At 44.3% G+C, this 19,611-nt stretch overlaps 1 protein-coding gene across 1 annotated transcript in view; it reads left to right on the forward strand.

Moving 5' to 3' along the window:
• The first annotated feature begins 1,648 nt into the window (after positions 1 to 1,648).
• PYGL (glycogen phosphorylase L) overlaps positions 1,649 to 19,611 on the forward strand; it is a 54,347-nt gene continuing 36,384 nt past the window's right edge. Inside the window, exons 1-4 of the mRNA XM_082649004.1 lie at positions 1,649 to 1,934; positions 6,177 to 6,278; positions 9,157 to 9,235; positions 12,395 to 12,498. Coding sequence (XP_082505130.1) covers positions 1,692 to 1,934; positions 6,177 to 6,278; positions 9,157 to 9,235; positions 12,395 to 12,498 — 528 coding nt within the window. The 5' untranslated portion in view covers positions 1,649 to 1,691. The remainder of the gene's footprint in view (positions 1,935 to 6,176; positions 6,279 to 9,156; positions 9,236 to 12,394; positions 12,499 to 19,611) is intronic.

A 19,611-nucleotide genomic window follows, 5' to 3' on the forward strand; every position in this document is an offset into this window, starting at 1 on the left:
TGCCAATGTTTAAACACACACACACACACACACACACACACACACGCGCGCGCGCACACACCAATAAATACCACCTACGCTGGAGGTGAATGGTGCAAAGATCAGCCTGTACTGCAGAGTAACACAGACTGCTTTGTTTCCTGTAAACGAGGCAACCAGCCCAGTGAGTTATCCCTTCATTTTACAGGACACACCTTTCTTTTTTCTCCTCCCTCCACCCTGCCTTCGGTTAAACAAGAGGCCAAAGGTGAAAGCCCCTGCCACCTAATCAGCCTGAAGGTCCAACTCAGAACTTCTGATTCTCACTAACTTGTCTGTACAGATGAGCAGTAGGATGCTTTGACAGGGCAAGCATGAGTCTAAGAGTCAAGAAGCCCGAATTCCTGACTCCTCAAAAACTAAATGAAAGCAAAGGGGGTGCCCTGGCTTTCTTTTCTGATCCTAGATGGGGGGATGTCAAGGACTGACAGGGACATGGGACAACCGAAGTAAAAGAGTGCTGACCCTCCAGGATCCCTTCCGAAGCTTGTGGTAGAACCCATTCCAGGTGAGAAATAACAGCAATAATAATAGCAAATAAACCTCCGTAAAACAAAAGTTTGCCAGCAACCTGCTGTTATCTGAAAACTGGGTTCGCCTCTTGGTGGGTGTCGAGCCCAAAGACACAACCAAGCCAAAGATCGGGAGAAGGAAGAATTTATTACTTGCAGCAAGTAAGGAGAACACGCGGAATCCTTCCCAAAGCAGAGTCTCCCTGAACAGCAAAACTGGGGATGTTTTAAGCTAAGGGTACATGCATATTCATGAAAGGGCTGGAGGAGAGGAGAACTCAGCAAAGAATTGGGGCAAAGGTAGACAGAAGCCAAGCTTTCCTTGACTTAAGTCATTAGGGTCAACATCATCATTGCACCCTCCGCCTGGCTGGGGGGCCTTAGTTCCTGCAGACCTCAAAGATGGGTATCAGATTGCTATGTATATCACTTGAGGAGGAACTAGGACTCTGTTTTATCACTGAACCATTATTTCTTGACTGCTTTTCCTTTGTTCCTGCATTCCCTTACTTCCCTTAAGATCATTAATCACTGAGACCTCTTCAAGGACAAGCACCGTGGCCAGCCTTAGATCACAACATGGCTTAGGCCAAAAATGCCTTCTCTTATGTCAAGAAAGCCATGCAGGTGGTTCTCCCATCTCCAGGGACCTTCCCCCCCTGCCCCCCATCTGCTTACAACGCTTTCACACCAGACATCCTCCTTCTACCCAAGACTCTAGAGTGGGGAGGCAGGACAAATTCCCTCCTCTACTCACCCCCCAGCCCCATTCCCCAGATCCGAAAGGAGGCGTCAGTGTCCACGTGAGTCACCAAAGGTCCCACCTTCAACTGCCAAGAGGATTCAGCCCAGGTCCCTGGCCGCCAGCCCCCCACCTCCACCCCCTGGCATATCGGGTGCGCGGAGGTCGCGACAGGTGCTCTCCCACCGCCCTACGCGCCCTGCCCGACCCAGAGTCAAAGGGAGGGGCCAGGGTTTCCCTCCGCCTCTCAGGAGGGCGGGCTGCAACCCCGGGCGGCGCCGCACCGAGGGGCGGGCGTCAGACTTTTCGCCGACTCAAAAGCGGCGAGAGGCGCGGGGCGACTCCGCCCCTGTCCTGCCGCCGGGCGTCCGGAGCCGCACGTCCTGCTCGCCGCCGCCATGGCCAAGCCCCTGACCGACCAGGAGAAGCGGCGGCAGATCAGCATCCGCGGCATCGTGGGCGTGGAGAACGTGGCCGAGCTGAAGAAGGGCTTCAACCGGCATCTGCACTTCACGCTGGTCAAGGACCGCAATGTGGCCACCCCCCGCGACTACTTCTTCGCGCTGGCGCACACGGTGCGCGACCACCTGGTGGGGCGCTGGATCCGCACGCAGCAGCACTACTACGAGACGTGCCCCAAGGTACGCGCCCGTGCGCGGGGGGGCGGGGAGAGGGGGAGGGGGGCTCCTCGCCGCCCCTCGCCGGGTCGTGCCCTTCCGGGACGGCGCGAGTCCAGCATCCGGGCGCCGGGGCGGTGTCCGCGGCGGGGATGGGTGGAGACCCCGGAGTGACCTCTCCTCACCCCGTTCTTGCCCCACGCGAAGTCCCGCGTAGAGCGTCTGGGCGGCGGGTGGGCAGCCCAAGGGGCAGATGCGGCCCTCCGCCAACACCCCGTTCACATCTCGTGGGCCTCACTGCGCTTCCTGCCCCTGGGCACCAACTGGAGCCGACGCCCAGGCCTCCCTCGCCTGTCCACTTGCTTCACAAACTTTTTTGGAGCATTCCTCTCAGCGTTTACTCTGAGATGTCGGGCGGCTCCTCTCTGTATGCCAGACACAGTTCTCGGCCCCAGGCAGTCGACCCAGAACAAAACGGATGAGAACCCTGCCTCGGGGAAGCTGAATGTTTAGGGAGGGAGACAAATGCAAAGGTCGTCAAACGGTAATAAGAATTAAGGGGGGGTAGGTGGGGAAGAGTGGGAAGAAGGTGCTTCAGAGCCCATAGAACTTTTGGAGGACTAGATGGGGGTTTCGCGGGAGACCCGGGCTTGTCGTAGGTACTGCCCGAGTGTGGTGAAGAGGGAGGGGTAGAGGTCCCACCCCATGGTCAGAGCTCTGAGCGACCCCCGGCCCCTCGCCCAACACGCAGTTCCTAGGAGTGGGTTGTGGAGCTTCTGGACTTCCTTGATTCCTGCGGACTGGAGACCGAGGGCCAGGCCACCCGGGAACTGCTGAGGAGTGCTGTTCACAGACCACCCCTACCCAGTGCGCGGGGGCTGGAGTGGACGCTGCTGGGCGCACGGACGAACACTACTTCCACCTGGCCAACCTGGGAAGGCGGGGTGGGGAGGACTGAGTAGGACTTGGCGGCCAGAGGGATTGTGTTGTGTAGAGTGCGGGTGAGAGAGCAGCTCTGGCAGCAGCCGTGAGGATGGTTGTGAGTGTTGAGAGAGGAAACTGGAAACGCTGGCTGGAGGCATATTGGAAAGGGTGAATGATGGGAATATCCTAGAGGTAGTGGGAAATACACATAAACATTTATTAGGATTTTTTAAAATATGTAAAGCATGAAAAAGAATAGCCCATATTCGAAGTGCTCAAAGAACCCCTAAGCAAAACAGTCCTCAGAGTGAGAAATTGCAGCTGTAACAGAGCTTTCAAATGGAAAGTAACTTCCCCGCCCCTGAGGCTTAGGCCTCTACCCAGAGGTAGCAACTGCTAAACTATATCCTTAGAAAACACTTTATGTATACATGTATTTACCGTAATTTTTATTTGCATAGCGGGGACTGCACCTTACATTAAAAATTATTATTTAAGTTTTTAAGCTGGAGAGTGAGGTGATGAGCCATATTTTAGAACCTGCCCCCCTCCCCTCCCCACACACTTCCAAAGCATTTAGTGCCAAAGAACACAGCTGCCTTGTACGTTTCTCCTCCAGTGACTTATCTGGTACTTTATGGTTTTCTTGTTCTCTTGTTAGTTTCTGCACTGGGCAAGCATTTCTTACTTACGCAGGTATAAGCCAGGTATTCTGATAGTGATACAAGTGAACAAGATCCAGTCCACACATGTTCATAAAGTGTCTACTCTGTGACAGTCATTCATATAACAGAAGGTCCCTGCCCTCAGCATAGAGTGGAGCCAGTAGGTGTGTCCAATCTTCTCTCCCACCTCCCCTACTTTCTAGTAACTGCAGATGAATCCCAAATCTGGATCTCTAGTCTCAATACCTTTTCTGGCTCCATTCCTACATTTGTAAGTGCTCGGTAAACATACCTAGATCTCCCCTTATTCCCTTAAACTCAGCATGTTAAAAACTCAAATCATCATCGCTCCCAATCCTGCCCTCTCTTCTGTGTTTCTAATGTTAATAGCATTGTCATCCTGACAGTCACCCAGACACAAAACTTTAGTTTCGCCTTTGATTTCCTCCTGTATTCCCCGTTCAAGTTGCCAAATTCTGTTGATTTCTGCAGTTTGCCTTGAAAATACCCACTCTCCTCCGTTCTCACTTTTCTGCCTAACTGAGGCCCTGGCCTCTGGTCTTCGATGAAGTAGATTTCGAAGTGTTTACCTTGCTTCCCAGAATGGTAAAACTGGCTGCATGCAACTGAATATGGCTAGCAGACTTATTTTATTTGGTCGATTAGACATCTTTAAGCAGTTTTATTTTCCGTACCTTCGGGCAGGACACTCCAGTTCTTGACCCAGTACTCCTCATTGTTTTTTGTGACTGCCTTTATACACTTATTTTCTGTCTGGCTCCTGAAGGCATTTGAGTTTGCAATCCCATTTCATTCTATGTGTTACAGTCTGATTAAACCTCTTAAAGACATCCATCTTGCCCTCTGCTCAGATCTATATCGCTGGCAGTGTTGCCTTCCACAGTCCTTAAGCACTGAAGGCCCTCCTCAGCCCAGGTGAGCCTGTCCCTCCCATTACCTTGCTCTCCCACCAGGCCAATTTGCCGTCCCCATCCATGCCCTGTTCTCCCCACTTCCGGGCCTCTGCCCACACTGCACCCTTCACCCGGAATGCCCTTCCCACCACGTGGGACTCTGCTCAACTCTGCTAAACTCTAAAAAGTTTAAAAATCGGTTATAAAACAATGGTTTTCAAGAGATAAAGGTGATTAGAACCTAGAAAGTTTATAACTTGCAATTGTAAGTTATTTTATCTTGTGGGAATTCTGAAAATAGAGCTGCTTTAAAATACTATATCTCTAAGTGTATAGTTATAAAATCTTAACATTGGTGAACAAGCCTGGACTTTCGCAAGCTTGATTTATCAAGCATTTCCAGTGGCCATCAGTATTATCATAGACCATTTCATAAACTTTCCTCACCTTAATCTTCCTTATCACCTATCGTTACTGAGATACATTTTTTTTTTTTTTTTTTTTTTTTGCGGTACGCGGGCCTCTCACTGTTGTGGCCTCTCCCGTTGCGGAGCACAGGCTCCGGGTACGCAGGCTCAGCGGCCATGGCTCACGGGCCCAGCCGCTCCGCGGCACGTGGGATCTTCCCAGACCGGGGCACGAACCTGCGTCCCCTGCATCGGCAGGCGGACTCTCAACCACTGTGCCACCAGGGAAGCCCCTTTTTTTATTTTTATTATAGGCATTTCTTATATTGAACTATATTCTTTTTTTTTTTTTTAGTACTTCCTGGTTGGCCAAATCCTTTTCTTTGGGGTTCTTCCTATTGAGAAATGGGGAAGTGCCTAAAATTTGAGGTGATTTTATATTGATACTGATGCATTTACAGATTTTTATTGTTTTGTTTTGTGTTTGGTGAAAAAGAAAAGAGGAACTGATACAGAGAGTAAGATATTTTATAAGAGGATGATGAAGTTACTGACCCTTTTTGTTTTTTTTGACTAGTAAACTGTGCTTGTATTTTAAAGGGTTTTAAGTAAGTCTGAGCTTTGCACCTTTTGCTTTCAACTCTGATTACTATTGATATTTGCTTGGCTTTTACTTTGTCAAAGGCAAACAGTTTCTAACCTGATAGAGAAATGTCCTGTTTCACCAAGAACAGACACCAATAAACCTGAGGCAGTCTTTTGTTATACAGAAGGAACTATTGCCAGTTCATAGACTTTCTAGGATAATTTTAATTCTAAAATATTTAATTATAATATTACTTGCAGTAACAGTTAAGGAGGAATACTTTGTAGCCATTGGGTGTATCTTGAAGGAGTTAATCTCTGTGTTTCTTGAATGACTTGAGATGCTCACAGCCGACCCCACCTGACCCTCATCCTATAAACATTTTACAGATGAATGATGAGCTATGTCAGTCTGACTTCCGTTTACCCCAAACATATGTTTTTTCATGAGGCTCATGAACAGGAAGAAAAAACCCACAAAATACTGAATCTAATGAGTTGGATGAGTTTGCTTTTTTTCCCCTCCCTGGGGGTAAAAGATATATATTTTTTAAGTATTACCACCAAAACCAGGATATGAAATGGTTTTTCCAAAGCCAGTAAGTTATCAGAAGTGCTTTTCTTTAGCCCTTCATGCATCTATAGGAGTCTCATTTGAACCTGAGTTAAAGTAGTCCTGCCTGTTTGTTTCTTACGGGTGACCTTGTGTTTTTATGTTGACAAGTAAGGTTGGCCTCATAGCCGTTAACATGACCTCTCTCTTTGTTTCAGAGGGTTTATTACCTCTCTTTGGAATTTTACATGGGCCGAACATTACAGAACACCATGATCAACCTTGGCCTGCAGAATGCCTGTGACGAGGCCATTTACCAGGTACATTGTCTCCATATTTCTCTCATTCTCTCCCTTTAAATTTCAAGTTCAACTCAGGAACCTTGGGGATATAGCCGCCCCACCCCCACCCCCCAAAAAATCGTGAAAAATTTCTTCTATAGACATGGCTATTACAAACTATTAGAAATCTAAACTATAGTACTCCTGATCTCTGGGTTAAGAGGAACAAAGCTAGAGAACTAGTTTTACTTCATGAGAATTTTGTTCTGCAATCAGTTTTTGACGGCATTATGCAACAAATTACATTTTAGCAATTAGCATCTGAACAAGCCTTTAAGAAGTACTTGAGTCCCTGCCATCGGAATCACAAGCTATACTTTGGGCTCCTATATACTTTTTTAAAGGGATCAAAGTTTGACTGTTATTTGTATATCAAGGCAATACGTGAAAGTAATAAACTTTTAAAATTCTGTTGTCATACTTTCTCTGTTGCTTAATGAGATGTAAAATACACTTCCTCTTTAAATGAGGAGCCTGAGGTCTTGAACCTAATGTGCTAATTTGTTTGAATGAACGTATTTAACTGTTTCTCCTTTGACCTTCAAGCATCTTCATACCAAAAATAGTCCTTAACCTTTCTGATGTGGTTAATAGGAGGAACGAGTATGTGCAAAGATGCACTCTAAGTAAGAGACTGTTCAAGTTGCTTTTGGCCTGGCATAGGGTTGTTGTCCTCCCCTGTGGCCAGCTGCTTGTCACTAGGGCTGGTTTCCTTTGTGTGGGTTTAGTAGAGCATTTCGTGCGAAAGAACCATTGCACCTCCTCTCTGCTTCCCTTTTCTTTGCTTCCCCTGATATCAGCTGAAAAAAATATACCTCCTTTGCACCATAATCTAACCAGGTGGGATGAAGTAACCCATGTCTCCTTGCTCAAGGTTTATAGCCTACTCTAGACTCACATGTTTAGAGTGTTAAAAATCCTGAGCACTAGCATTAGCAGTTGATGTTACGAGGACCCCAGTACTCTAGTCACCAGGGAGCAAGTTTGAAAGCCCTTTGAACAATGAACAGAAGCAAATCCATTTTTGAACTCTTAGAAGATTTAGTTATCAGGACTTGTGTCAGAAAGCAACTTTTGAATAAGGGTAGGGATCCAAGCAGGTAACCCTATGGCAACTGGGGCATCCACTTCAAGCATAGTTACGTCTTGTGCGTATGTTTTCAAATGTGTAAATTATGTTTCCATGTAAAATTTCATGGATTGCATCACTTTCAGATTAAGAATGCAGTCACTTCCCAATGGACCATTATTAGCCAGGCATGGGCTAGATTATTATCTAGTCAGCAGAGGACAGGTCGTTTAGTTTATCTGGCCATCAATTTCCTCATTGTAAGATGAACCGTCCAAAGTGACCTCTACAGCTGCAGAATTTTGATATGAGTCCACACTGCTGCTAGTGACCTCTGGCTGTGCGGGTCCCAACACTTTGTGGCAGGGAGCTGACTGGCAACCAATTCCATCCATCCCCAAGGTCACAGATGCTCCTTGGCCTCCCACAGTCTCTCTTTTTTTTTAATTGACTATAGTTAATTTACAATGTTGTGTTAGTTTCAAGTGTACAGCAAAGTGACTCAGCTATATATTCTTTTTTAGCTTCTTCTCCATTATAGGTTATTACAAGATGTTGAGTATAGTTCCCTACGCTATGCAGTAGGTCCTTGTTTTTGTTTTTTTTAATAAATTTATTTATTTTATTTATTTATTTTTGGCTGCATTGGGTCTTCATTGCTGCGCATGGGCTTTCTCTAGCTGCGGCAAGCGGGGGCTACTTTTTGTTGCGGTGCGCAGGCTTCTCATTGCGGTGGCTTCTCTTGTTGCAGAGCACGGGCTCTAGGCGCGCAGGCTTCAGTAGTTGTGGCACGCGGGCTCAGCGGGCTCAGTAGTTGTGGCTCGTGGGCTTAGTTGCTGTGTGGCATGTGGGATCTTCCCAGACCAGGGATCAAACCCATGTCCCCTGCATTGGCAGGCAGATTCTTAACCACTGCACCACCAGGGAAGCCCAGTAGGTCCTTGTTGTTTACCTACTTTATATACAGTAGTGGGTGTATGTTAATCCCACCTCCTAATTTATCTCCCCCTCCCACTATCCCCCCACAGTCTGTTATCTACCCCAGAGAGAAGTAGAGGATTTTAGGCCCATCCAGCAGGACCACGGGGCTGAGGTTTCCCTGACTGCTGTCTGGCCCCTGGTGTCATGGGCAGTGACTCACTAACTGGTTTTGGGTTAACAACCTTTGACCTTACTGAGTAAATATGTTGTGGCCATGAAAAGATGAACTGTAGTCCATCCCGGAAAATCTGACCTCATACCTTTTGGTCATTTTCAAAATTTAGTCCAGTTAGTATCAACTTGGTACTGGACTATTTCTGAGGTTTTACCCTGGCAACAAAAAATAATTTTAAGAAATAGTAATAGCCAACATTTATCGAGAAATACCTACCCAGGAATCATTCTGAATGCTTTGTTTGTATAATCTCATTTAATTCACAGCCCTAAATGAAGTAGATACTATTATCCTCATTTTTAAACGAGAAGTGAAAGGCATAGTGAGATTTACTACCTTGCTCAGGTTCATATAGCTAAGAAGTAACAGGGTCGGTAATGGACATTTAGAGCCCATACTCTTCTCCAAGCTGCTGCCGTGCCATCTCAGACAGTTTGCATCTTCAGTCACCAGCATCCGCAGCGGGTATCTGATGCCGGTTCAAGCAGTGAGGGACCTGGCAGGATTGAGTTCACAGATGAACCTGAAGACCCAACCCAGAGCTTTAGGAAATGACTGTTCTCTCTGAAGTGGCCTGTTTGTATATCTAAAGTTTGTATCCACGTCCTATGTTGTTTTTCTTTCATCACCAGCTTGGATTGGATATGGAGGAGTTAGAAGAAATTGAAGAAGATGCTGGGCTTGGCAATGGTGGTCTTGGGAGGCTTGCTGGTAAGTGTGCTATTGTCTGGCCCTTGACGCCGTCTCAGATGCCATGCACACCCAAGCTTAAAGAACCAGAAGACTGTCTAGAAGTGCACAGTGTGAGCCGGTTGTAGCTGTGTTTGTTTCTGAGTCTGCACGGTGGTTTGACCAGTTCTAGACAAACAGTAGAGAAACGATCTTTAACAAAAGAGACATTGCTTAAAAAGTTTGGAGACATTGCTTCAAACCCCAAAGCTGACCAGATCCTTCCTGTTCACTTAAGGGTTTCCAAGGTGGCCCCTTCACTTCACTGTTATTTGTTCACAGCTGCTCAATTCACATACTCGTGTGGTAGCACCTAAGTTGTTTACCCATTGTATTATCGTCCTGTGCACTTAACAGTTTGCTTTTTGATCAACTAGTAGGCAGTGACACACTTGTTATACTATTGGTATGATTTAATTAATGAGTATTTTTGTTTTGTATGGATGAATTTTGAGTTCTTTGCCTTATCCAGGAAATGATTTTTCCACAAATATAGAGGAAAACATTAAAAATATAGTACCAATGCCATTAAATTAAAAATATGCATCCTTACCACCAAGCAATTCTACTTCCTGATATCTCCCCTAAAGAAATACTCCAACATGTACACAAGGAGGCATGTGAAAAAAATTGCTACAGTATTGTCTGTAAAAGCAAAATTTTAGAAATAACCTAATGTCCATTGATAGAATAGGTAAATAAGTAGAGGAACACCATGTTACAGAATAATATGTGTCAACCTAAAAGCGAACTATTTGTACTTCCCTGCATAGACCTCCAAGAGGTGGGGGGCTGGGGGCAGAGGAAACAAGTTGCATTAAAAGCCACACAGTGTGATACCATTTATGTTTTTTAAAAATCAATATTTTATGTGAGAATGTATATATGTAAATCCAAAGAAAAAGTCTGAAATTTGAAATACTGAACTGCTCCTTGTGACTTTCTGTAGAAAGGAGCGCAGAATTGGGGGTGGCAGTCAAAAGGGATGCTAGCCCTGTGGGTAACATTTTATAATGTTTATTTATTTTTACTTGTTGACAGTTTGCTTTATTTATTTATTTATGGCTGTGTTGGGTCTTCGTTTCTGTGCGAGGGCTTTCTCTAGTTGTGGCAAGTGGGGGCCACTCTTCATCGCGGTGCGCTGGCCTCTCACTATCGCGGCCTCTCTTGTTGCGGAGCACAGGCTCCAGACGCGCAGGCTCAGTAATTGTGGCTCACGGGCCCAGTTGCTCCACGGCATGTGGGATCTTCCCAGACCAGGGCTCGAACCCGTGTCCCCTGCATTAGCAGGCAGATTCTCAACCACTGCACCACCAGGGAAGCCCTGTCAGTAACATTTTAATTGTTTTTACAAAGAGGATGTTACTATATTATTTACTTGTGAAATTTAAATTTAATAATAGAATGTACGACCACACATGTATGTATCAGATCGTACTCTGAAAAATAAATATCTACATCTTCTCTTTTAGAAATGATTCCACAATCTCTTAATTTTACACACAGTTTCAAATGACTAGAACTCCACTTGCATGTATTTCATATTGTTTATTCCTTACTACATGAGTGGCCATGTGTTTTAATGTTGCAGTTAGTCATAGAAAACGCTGCCTTTGGCATACTTAGCCACCTTGAGAAGTTAATCATTGGGTAATTAGTAGGCTTTCCATGGAGCTATAGGAAGACCAGCAGAGCCAACGGCATGCTCATCTAAGACTGACAAGGTAGGCTTTTATGTAAAGTCCCAGGCCTATTTTTTGGCAGCGTTAACCCCACTCTGGGCCTGACAGGGAAGGGGTGAATGAGGCTGAGTAATTCTCATTAGATGACCTCATCTCTTACCAGACTGAAAAAACTGGGACCCCCATTCTGGTGAGGCTCTAAGGATAATTTGATCAGGACCCAGGAAGAGACAAATCGCCACAGCTCCGAGAGAGCAGGACCTGGGACAGAGCCAGGCCACATGAGCACAGGGACTGGAAGACCATTGTGATGTTACAGTAACTTGAAGGTCTTGGCCATTGGCCTTTGTGGATCTGTTTTAGGACTCCACCGTGAACCTAGCTCAGTCTCTTCCTGTTTGATCTGCAATTTTCAATGTTCTTTTCAGTTTTAGATCCTACTATATTTTCTCATTCTCTGTATATTTCTCAGTTCAGATTCCTGAGAGGGGCACCATGCTTAGCGTAACCCCTAAAATTCCTCCTGACCGCAAGATAGATCCTACCCAGCCTGTTGATCGGCTGCTCTAGATCAGGTGCTCTGTCATTAAAGCCGTTGGCTACAAGAAACAGAAAACCTAGCAAAAGCTAGTTCCGCCAACAAGGACGTGTATTATCACAGAACGAGAACTTCAGAGGTTGGCCATTTTAAGATTAATTTATTCAGCAGACAATTCTGTCAGGACTCTGGGTCTCTATGGTTCTTTTGACTTTACCTTCATGGAAGAAAGACGGCAGCAGTAAGGAAAATCTTTCACTGTACCCAGCAGGCTTTCTAGCACCTCTCATTGGATTGAATGTCATTGAATGCTCATGCCAAAACCCAAACTGGTGAAGCACATAAAATTACTATGATTAGCTTAGAAGTTTAGTCAAGATTCAGTTGGTCCAGCCTCCCTGAAGCATAAGGCCACCTGATAATGTGAACCACACTGGAATTCCATTAGCCAGAAAGAGAGCCTGCCCCAGATGTCCAGCTAGTCAGTCAATTTACATGTAAATTATACACGTCTTTTCAAGCAGGGGGGCATGGAGACCGCTTCCCCTAGAAAGGGCAGTGTGAGGAACAGACATAATAAAGGAATTTCTAACATAGACATAATAAAGGACATTTCTAATGTAGACATCTGGCATTTCTCAGATGAAATGCCAACACAGTGGTTATTTCTGGATGGTGAGGTAATAAATGTTTGTTTTCTTCTTTATACATGTTTGTATTTTCTACCTTTTCCATAGTTTATTCTATAATTAGAATGTTATTTTAAAAACTTAATACCCGCTGTGCTGCAGTCTCCGCTTTAGGATACAAATATGGTTTCTCATAGAGAAATGTTTTGTGGCTGCCATGTTTTTTAGAGAAAGACAGAATTTTGAGTAACCTTGGTGACGCTGCCTGTGGCCTGTGCTCTGTTTAATTTAGCCTGCTTCTTGGATTCCATGGCAACTCTGGGGCTTGCAGCCTACGGCTATGGCATCCGATATGAATATGGAATCTTCAATCAGAAGATTCGAGATGGATGGCAGGTACGTGAGACATATTTTTTAATTTTGTCATTAAAGTCCTTTGTCTTCATGGTGTTCTGGATGGTTTATAACTTATGGACATTTTACGTAGAGCTTAACTACTTTCTGTGGCATTTGGTTGACATCAGTGAATACTGTCAGTCTTCCCACTTTGAGGTGTAAGCTCCCTAAGAGCAGAGAGCCTGCTGGTATCGCCAATATCATTCGCCACCAGATCCGTAGCATCTTGTACGGTGCCAGACTCACAGGGGTTCTCTGAAGATAGTTATCACTGATTGCCTGCATGTGGACTACCTATAACGTGCAGTGTCCTGTCTCTGCAGCATATAAAATGGAGGAGCACATCTTTTAGCTCATGATCTTCCCCAATAACTTTTTTCTTTTTTTTTAAATTTATTTATTTATTTATGGCTGCGTTGGGTCTTTATTATTATTATTATTAATTTATTTATTTTTGGCTGCATTGGGTTTTCTTTGCTGCGCGCGGGCTTTCTCTAGTTGCAGCAAGCCAGGGGCCGCTCTTCGTTGGGGTGCGTGGGCTTCTCATTGCAGTGGCTTTTCTTGTTGCAGAGCACGGGCTCTAGGCGCACAGAGGCTTCAGTAGTTGTGGCTCGTGGGCTCTAGAGCGCAGGCTTAGTAGTTGTGGCACACAGGCTTAGTTGCTCTGTGGTATGTGGGATCTTCCCCGACAAAGGCTCAAACCCGTATCCCCTGCATTGGCAGACGTCTTCTTAACCACTGCACCACCAGGGAAGTCCCCCAATAACTCTTGATAGTAGGAAGCATGTCACCATTTTTGTAGGTGAGAAAACTGAAGGTCTTAAGAGGGGAAGTCACCTCAGATCACACAGCTGGCAAATAAGGCTGTATATCCCCAGATTTCCAGGTCCACATTCAGTATTCTTTTCTACACTCAGAGTCTTGCCCTCCTTAACATGCCTATCTTACAAGATATGTAAGCTCAGTGTTCTAATTTTTTTAATAAGACAAAAGCAGGCAGTCCTGTTAACTATTATATTAAAAAACTCTGGCCCATATGTAATACGTATAATTATAGTGCTCTGTAGAAAACTGCACAAATAGTAATGAATCCATACAAATGACTCTCATTTTATTTTTATATAACCAAACTAGATTCTTAAGTATCTGTTTATCTTTGGTAACTCTTTGAACTACAGTCAGCCCTGGCATGGACAGTTTTCCCCGATGCTAAGTGTGATTTAGGTTTTTTCTCTCCATATCTTTGTCTCATACACACACATCATTGGCAAAAGGATACTGGATATTCAAGAAGCCTGAGCTCTCTGAGCCCTCCCAAGAGTCAGTCCAAGGTCAGCGTGATCAGGCCTTTGGTTGAGGGACGTAGGCTGGAGCTAATCCCAGGGGAGAGGAAGGATGAGAAGCTGAGTGTCATCGCCATCCACTTTCCCCTCCCTCAGTGTTTGGACACTCTGGGCCAAAGAAGGAGGGCACTAAAAGATTGGATATAAGAGAATGCACCAAGGGAAGTCCCAGGAGGAGAATACTGGGAACGTATTGAAAGACAAGCTTCCAAATTTTGTTAAGAACCAGTGTATCTTTAGCTACTTCTAAATCCATTAGGAGGCAGCATTGGGTAGAAAAAAAATTGGGCCCTAATATGAGATCTAATTTCTAATTTGAGGCCTAAGTGCAACTCATTACCCTTATGAAGTTTGTTGTCTTGATTAGGTTACCTAGCTTCCCTGAGCCTCACTTTTCTTGTCTGCAAAATGGAGATGCCAGCTTCACAGAACTATGAAAATATGTAAAATGTCTGTTGCACAAATAGGCACTCAATGAAATGTTAATTTGGCCTAATAAAAGGAGGATAATTTTTTTAATTGTGGTATTATATAATAAAATATTAAGGTAACCATTAATATCATGTTTTTAATTAATTATAATGAAATGGGAAATTGTTTATGACAGCTGAAAAAAGGAGGTATAGGATCATTTGGATAGTATGACCTATCCAAAAGAAACCAAAAAGATAAAGTGCTAGAAAGAAAAAATAATGTCAAAGCTTCAACAGTAATTATCTCTGGGAGATAAGATTATGGGTGACTTTGACTATCTTCTGTTTGTTCTCCTACATGACGCATATTTCATAAGAAATGTGTATTTTATAATCATAAAAAGATATAAAAACGGGGCTTCCCTGGTGGCGCAGTGGTTGGGAGTCCGCCTGCAGATGCAGGGGACGCGGGTTTGTGCCCTGGTCCGGGAGGATCCCACGTGCCGCGGAGCGGCTGGGCCCGTGAGCCATGGCCGCTGAGCCTGCGCGTCCGGAGCCTGTGCTCCGCAACGGGAGAGGCCACAACAGTGAGAGGCCCGCGTACCGCAAAAAAATAGAAAAAAAAAAAGATATAAAAACAAAATAATTGGTTCCCTTCCACAGTGAAGTAATTTAGGGCTACATGGAGAGAAGCCTAGCTTGGCAGGCATTTCCAGTTGGACCAAGATTTTAACGCAACCTGACCAAGCGATACGTGGTATCCTTTCTCAGTCTTTGTATCCTGTATGGTACTCATTATACCCCAGGATGTTTAAGGATTTTATTTCTTACTTTTCTGTGAAAGATTTTTTTTAACTCAGCAGATCAGTCTCAAAAAATTGTCTTTCAAGTGCATTTTCCCCCAAAGTCTTATGAAAGGTCACTCTTTATTAATCCCACCTATGACCTTTGCTACTTTTAAATGGCCTTATTTCAGGAAACCATCCCTTCTCTCCTGTGAGACCCAAGAAATATATATTCTAGTGTCTTTAAAGGAAAAAGAGAGACCAAGTGGCTTTTGCTAGTCTCCAAAGCTAGCTTTACTACATCATCACTTCTTTCATTACAACTGAAATTGAGTCAGAAGGACACCTAATTTTATCTACCATAGCCGTTGTTCACTGGGATGGGATTTTAAAAAGCAAACATAAAAAAGAAACTGTTTCCGTGAAAAACAAAAAATATCTTCCAGGAACGCAGAATGCCTTTTGGGGGCATGGTCACTGCTCTACTCACATCAGCTACATGGTTGCTCTTACAATGGAGAAGGCTGATGAAAATTGCACAAACTAGGAAGATTTTTAAAGGTTGATAGACTTTCAGTTTTTGAAGGCTCTCTTCAAGGAAGATTTGCAGTAATAAAGTGTGTGTTGTGAACTCCACCCCACCCCCCAAGGAAAACAATTTTATTGCTCAAATGCTTGACTTACCTCGAACTCTAATGGGGATCATTGAAACCTTATCAGCATAGTCCTCTGAAAATGACTGGCCACTGGGAGGAAGAGGGGGAAAGGCAGTTGCGACAGCCTCAAGTTAAATAGTCACACGCTAAAGTTCTGAGTGGAAAGACGCTGGTAGTAGAAATCTCAGGGTTGAATCAAGCAGTCTACTGGAACATTCTTCCTCTTAGAACCCTGCTATACCTAGCCATGCACAGTTCACATTACCCAGCAAGCCTCCCTCTCCTGGCCATTGTTGAATTCCTGGTGTTCCCCAGAAACATTTACCAATGACTGGTACCATCAGAAAGCAAAGTTTGTTGACAACTCCTGTTGGTTGCTCACTGGTTCTTCATGTCCCGTGTATCCCACAGTTGAGGGGAAAAGCGTTTCTTCGAATTCAGTCACTCACAGAGGCCCTGAGCTGACCTCTGCTTCCATGCTGGCTGGAATAGATCCCACCGAGTTATCTCTCTAGGAAGACCCCAGATCCAGCTGCCATGCATCCCCACACATACACACACACCACCACTGCCACCACCACCCAGGCGGGCATGCTGCTCCCCACGCCACAGTCTCCTGCTTGCTTTGTCTCAGCTCCTTTTCATCTGGGATGTTCAGATCCACACAGCCCACTTGTATATAAATGGAAGCTCTCCTCCCGTCTGGCCCCTGCCCTTCACATGGCTCAGCAAGTTAGTGCACTCAGGGATCACTGGTTACGTGGAAATCTAAATTTACAGACCAGTTTGTTGATTTGTTGGAAGAAAGCAAGATAGAAAGGAGGTTTATCACCATCCCGCAGCCTCTGTGGATTGAGCTGGGGTGGCTGGAGGCAGTTCTCTCCTTCTCCTCTGATCTGCTCAGACCAGCTTGCTTTTATGAAATATCTATTTTTCAATTTACCTTAAAAACAGGCTTTGCATAACTGAGGGAAGTGTTGGCTGATTTCTTGCCAAAATCAGGAAGAGACTCAATAAAGAGCAGCAAGCTAGGAGTCCTGTTCTCCTCCAGAACTTGTTAACCCAGTGAAACGAAAACCAGCCATTATTTGGCAGGAAAAAATCAGACCAACATTGAGAGTGACTGGCTGACTAGTCCCTTGTTGCTTAACAGCGTGTCCTCAAAAGAGCAAATGCAGCTTCTGGTTTGCAAAGGAGGCCAGGAGGGGCCGGCCAGTGGTGGGAAGCCCAGTGTTCAGCCTCTCTTGTACGGGCATTTCACAGTGCTTGAGGGGAGAAGAGTCTGCTTCTGCTGCATTTTGCAGCAGAAAATATCTTGTCAGCTCACCTGTGGACATGATTTTCGAGAGGAATGCTGTTTCTGCCTCCACGTCCTCCTGGTTCATGTAAAAACTTAAGGTGTATTTTACAACAGTCCTGAATGCTGAAGTGAGGCAGATAGGCCGTAAGGTTCTTTCCTGTTACAGGAAGCATTGTGTGTTCACATTGACCAGTAATTTGAAACCCAGAACACTGCTCTTGCCTAAGTGCAGCGTGAAGTGTTTTGTAAGTCAGGATGTTTGATCTTTGTGCATATCCTCATTTATTTTTCATAGAGTTTCTAGTTATTAACACGAGCTAGAGGACTCTTAACTTAACCAATTTCTTATCAACTGATAAAATTCAATCCTTTCCTTGTTAAATTTTAATTGTATTTTTGTTCTCTTTATGAATGGGATAGCCGAAGTCTCAATTCTGAATTACAGTTCCTGACTTTGTATCGCTGTGTAGCTCCCTGCTGCACCGTGTACCCGCCGGCTACATGTTAAGATGCATTTTTTTTTTTTTTTTTTTTTTTTTGCGGTACGCAAGCCTCTCACTGTTGTGGCCTCTCCCGTTGCGGAACACAGGCTCCGGACGCGCAGGCTCAGCGGCCATGGCTCACGGGCCCAGCCGCTCCGCGGCATGTGGGATCCTCCCGGACTGGGGCACAAACCTGCGTCCCACGCATTGGCAGGCGGACTCTCAACCACTGCGCCATCAGGGAAGCCCCAAGACGCAAATTTTTAAATGGAAAATTTAAGACCCCTCCCCAGACTGCCTGAGACTCTGCATTTTAACAAGGTGCATTGTACTGATTAGCTCACATCTAGGTCCAGCCTTCCCTAGGCTTCATCCTGCATCTGCTACACCCTCCTGCAGCTCTCTAATTCCAGACCTTCTATCCGAAGATGTTGTTTCTGTGTGTCCCCTTTTCATTCATCATGATGCTGGTAGCTCTTGTTAATGGGCAGCTTACTAGCATTCCCAATATGATCAATGTTTGAATAAATGGATGTGTGTTTGCTTGTCTGGTTGTTGACATTAATGTTTTGTCTAATATCTCAAAAGATAGCTGTGTTTGTTTGCCTCTCTCCACACTGTGCCTGGGGCAGACACTGAACTCATACATAGGTGATCATGAAGGATCCAGCATTGTGTCATAATTCATCATTAATATCTTTTTAAACTAAAGCTGAGTTTTCTAAGAGGGAAGGATGAGGAATCAGGTAGGTAAAATAACCATATTGGGGGTAATCTCATTGACAAGGGAGCTTTGTACTAAAAACCTTACCCCTCCCTTCTTGCCAGAACACGATTGCATTTTTTAATGTATATGGAATATTTTAAAGGTTTCACTCATAATACCTTTACTTTAAAAATGCAACCCCAGCCCCACCATGTGTCTTTCGTTCTTGTTTTGGCATTTTTATTTGTTTCTTTATAGAAAACAAAATGCATTTGATGTCCAGGATACCCTAAATACAAATTAGATTTTTAAATTTTTATGAGAAATATTTTGCTATAAATTGACATAAATACATGGGAAAATGTTGTAATTGTCAATAAAAGAAATTCCTTACATTTTAGTATATGTCATTTTCAAAACGAATTAGAAATAATAGTTCATGGGACTTCCCTGGTGGTGCAGTGGTTAAGACTCCATGCTCCCAATGCAGGGGGCTCGGGTTCCAGCCCTGGTCAGGGAACTAGATCCCACATGCGTGCTGCAACTAAGAGTTCGCATGCCACAACTAAGGAGCTGGTGAGCTGCAACTAAGGAGCCCCCCCACCCACCCCGGCTGCAACAAAGGAGCACACATGCTGCAACTAAGACCTGGCATGACCAAATAAATAAATAAATAATAGTTCATTATCAGATCAAAATTCCATAAGGATTCAATTAAACAAAGACTACAAAATGTGTTCTGTTGATGGGAATGTAAATTGGTGCAGCCACTATGGAAATAAAAAACTAAAAATAGAACTACTATATGGTCCAGCAATTCCATTCCTGGGTATATATCTGGAAAAAAGGAAAACGCTAATTCAAAAAGATACATGCACCCCAGTGTTCACAGAAGCACTGTTTACAATTGTCAAGGCATGGAAGCAACCCAAGTGCCCATCAACAGATGAATGGATAAAGAAGATGTGGTGTATATATATGCAATGGAATATTACTCAGCAATAAAAAATGAATTAAATACTGCCACTTGCAGCAACAGGGATGGACCTAGATAATATTATGCTTAGTGAAATAAGTCACACAGAGAAAGACAAATACTATACGTTATCACTTATATGTAGAATCTAAAAAATAATACAAATGAATGCATATGCAGCACAGAAACAGACTCACAGATATAGAAAACAAATTTGTGGTTACCAAAGGGGAGAAGGAATGGGGGGAGGGACAAATTAGGGATATGGTATTAACAAACTACTATGTATAAAATAGATAAGCAACAAGGATATACTGTATAACACAGGAAAGTATACCTATTATCTTATAATAACCTATAATGGAATATAATCTGCAAAAATACTGAAACACTATGCTGTACACCTGAAACTAACACAATATTGTAAATCAACTATACTCCAAATTAAAAAA

This window comes from Grampus griseus, assembly GCF_964374135.1.
Source record: "Grampus griseus genome assembly, chromosome: 2".
NCBI classification, from domain to species: domain Eukaryota; kingdom Metazoa; phylum Chordata; class Mammalia; order Artiodactyla; family Delphinidae; genus Grampus; species Grampus griseus.